This window comes from Malus sylvestris, chromosome 7, assembly GCF_916048215.2.
Source record: "Malus sylvestris chromosome 7, drMalSylv7.2, whole genome shotgun sequence".
NCBI lineage: Eukaryota > Viridiplantae > Streptophyta > Magnoliopsida > Rosales > Rosaceae > Malus > Malus sylvestris.
In genome coordinates, this window is record NC_062266.1 from 29,570,916 (window position 1) to 29,573,708 (window position 2,793).

The following is a 2,793-nucleotide window of genomic DNA, read 5'->3' on the forward strand; positions in this document are numbered from 1 at the left end:
ATTGTGAGCCTTAAGGCCTACACTTAAGGCCCCACAAAGGCACCTTTCAGAATTAACTCTGTCATTCTCTTACAGCCCGCCAATAAGCAGAAACCCGACAGACAATCAACTGGCGCCAACCTCTTAGGGAGCTGGGTGCTCGTTGGTTAGAAAACGTCCCCATCGGAAATTCCTCCAAACGAACAACATGAGAAAGATTTTCATGACATGAGTTTACTGTCACGTGGCGTTCCATACCAATGATATAAGGATATACGTTAATTTTTTTTCACATATCCTTGTGTTTTTTGAACTGGACGTTACAGTGACAGTGAACTTTCTCCTACCATAGAGACCAGACACAAGATAGATGATGACAGAGAGAAGATAATTAATACAGGAGACATTACCAAGGACAATATTAATTCCTCGCTGCTCCTCATGTTGAACAGTACGAAAATTTCAATTTTCGGTAATGCATTTCCACATATAATAAATTACACAATGGATCAAACTTTCTGTTGAGATCAAGAAAGAACAATTCTATCTAATTATATATTTATTCGTAACTGTATAGGAAGAAAATTCTAACTAATTGTATCCTTGTATTTCTCAGTTCAGGAAGAAAAAACACGAAGAAAGATCAATCGAATTTCTTCTTTTATCCCAAAACTACATCCTAATGAATAAAATTCCCAATACTATAATCTGAGTTATAAAAATAAAAAATAAAGTCCTAATATTTATGGAAACGTTCCATCCCAAAACTCCACAACGCTTTGAGATCTTTATGATAAACTGATGATGAATAAGGAACCTTACCTCAGATGGATCTTTCTGCAACATATTATAAGACCACCATCATTAATCAAATTGACAACCCCTTGTGTTCATCAAGAGCTTCTATCGACCGATCATACAGTAATGTGGTATGCTTCAATCCAATACTAAAATGCACTCTTTCCTCCTAATCAATCTTCGGGTATTTTTGGTTTCCAGAGTTGGATCTTGTAAACCAAAATATATTCTCCATGGAGACCAAAAGTACAGTGAATTCTTGCATGCAAGCCTAGTATATATATTAAGCTTGAATTTTGAAAGGAATTGAATATATATATGTAAATATCTCTCTCTCTCTCTCTCTCTCTCCCGTTCTTCGAAAGAGAGTGACTCGAATATATATTAAGCTTGATCAAGACCTCGAATTCTTGATCCTCACGAATCCAATCCCTTCAAATCCAAGAAGAAAGGATCGCCGTAGTCCCAAAGACTCGGCACGCACTCTTCCTCGCTTGTCAGCGGCCACATCGACGGGGAAATGGGCCCCACTCCCCCCATCGAAATGTCAGAACACCCCGGTGCAACCGCCATAGGCTCCGTAGACAACCCCGATCCCACAAGCGAATTCATGACATCGTCGTGCGAACAACACTCCAGATTATTGTTATTCTGATGGTGTAGTTGTAGTTGGTATTGATCGTGACTAGAGTTTGGATATTGATACGAGGTTGATGATCTGTCAGGTAACGAGATGGGGTACTGATGATGAAATTGTTGCACCACAACCTGCTGCTGTTGCTGTAGTTGTTGGTGCAATGGATTAATGTTGTCTTGAGGATGATCTTGATCTAACATATTATTATGATGAGGATGCTGATTCAAACGCACGGACGAAGTTGCACCACCACCGGCGACGGCGGCAGCAGTAGCAACGTTAGGGTAGACTCCTAACCCTACTTCAACACCGTAAGGAACGAACCCCGAAGCCATGAGTGGGACCGGGTGAGCGGAGGAGGGGTGGGGCAGAGTAAGGCCGAAGCCGGAGGGGCGAGGGAGAAGGGGTCTTAGGGTTTGGGTGGAGGAGCTCGACGATGAGGAGGAAGAAGAGGAGCCGCGCGTGGAGTTCTGGGACGAGGAACCGGAGGGCTGGAGGTTGAGCTGTGCCCTGGAACCGTAGAGGATGATGGCGGCCCGGTCGTAGGCGCGGGCAGCATCCTCGGCAGTGGCGAAGGTCCCCAGCCACTTGCGAGTGCGCTTTCGCGGCTCGCGGATCTCAGCTACCCATTTGCCCCAGCTCCGCTGACGCACGCCGCGGTACCTGAACTTGTTGTTGTCGGGGCCTCCTTTGCCCTTGCACTTTCTGTTGTTGTTGTCCGTTGTTTCTGTTGTGGCGGTGGATGCGGTGGTCGAGTTGTCCTCGGTGGTTTTGTTGCTGTTTTCTTGGGGAAGGTGATGATCTGGTGCTGCTTCAGCTGCCGAATCGCGGTCTTGGTCTTCTTCCATAGGGTGAGGAGGCGGCGAGCTTAATTTAAAGGTGGAAAACTCTGTGTGTGTAGGGGGGTGGGGTGGGGGTGGATGGCTAGAGCACTACACACCACCTCGTTCAGTGTTCTCGATTTAGTCGAAAGAAGAGAGGTTTTTCTGATATTGGGTCTGATTATTCAATGCCATTTTTTGTTAATGGTGGACTAGGGCGGTGGTCTCTCTTTCTTTATATATATTTTAGGGTTTTACTTTGCTGGTTTTTTTTACATCGAGGAAGAGAGAGATTGTAAAGTGAGAGACAGAGAAAGAAAGAGAGTCATTGCTGGGCAGTGAAGAAACAGACCAGGCGCAGTGCGCACATTGGCTTTGAAATTTGCAATCAACAATTGCATTACTTCCAACCTTATTAGAATGGTACATGATGTTTATCTTTTCATCATGTTCATATACCTTGGTTTTGATTGTTTTTGCTTTCCTTTTCTGAATAAAGTCTTCGTGACTGATGTAGTATTCTGAGTCGTACAATTAAGTGTACATAACACAAACGTA

At 44.1% G+C, this 2,793-nt stretch overlaps 1 protein-coding gene across 1 annotated transcript; it reads right to left on the reverse strand.

Moving 5' to 3' along the window:
• Nucleotides 1-653: 653 nt before the first annotated feature.
• On the reverse strand, nucleotides 654-2,404 carry LOC126630420 (ethylene-responsive transcription factor ABI4-like). Its single transcript, XM_050300549.1, has one exon. The coding sequence runs from the start codon at nucleotides 2,260-2,262 to the stop codon at nucleotides 1,195-1,197; it is 1,068 nt and encodes a 355-aa protein (XP_050156506.1). The 5' UTR covers nucleotides 2,263-2,404; the 3' UTR covers nucleotides 654-1,194.
• Nucleotides 2,405-2,793: the final 389 nt, after the last annotated feature.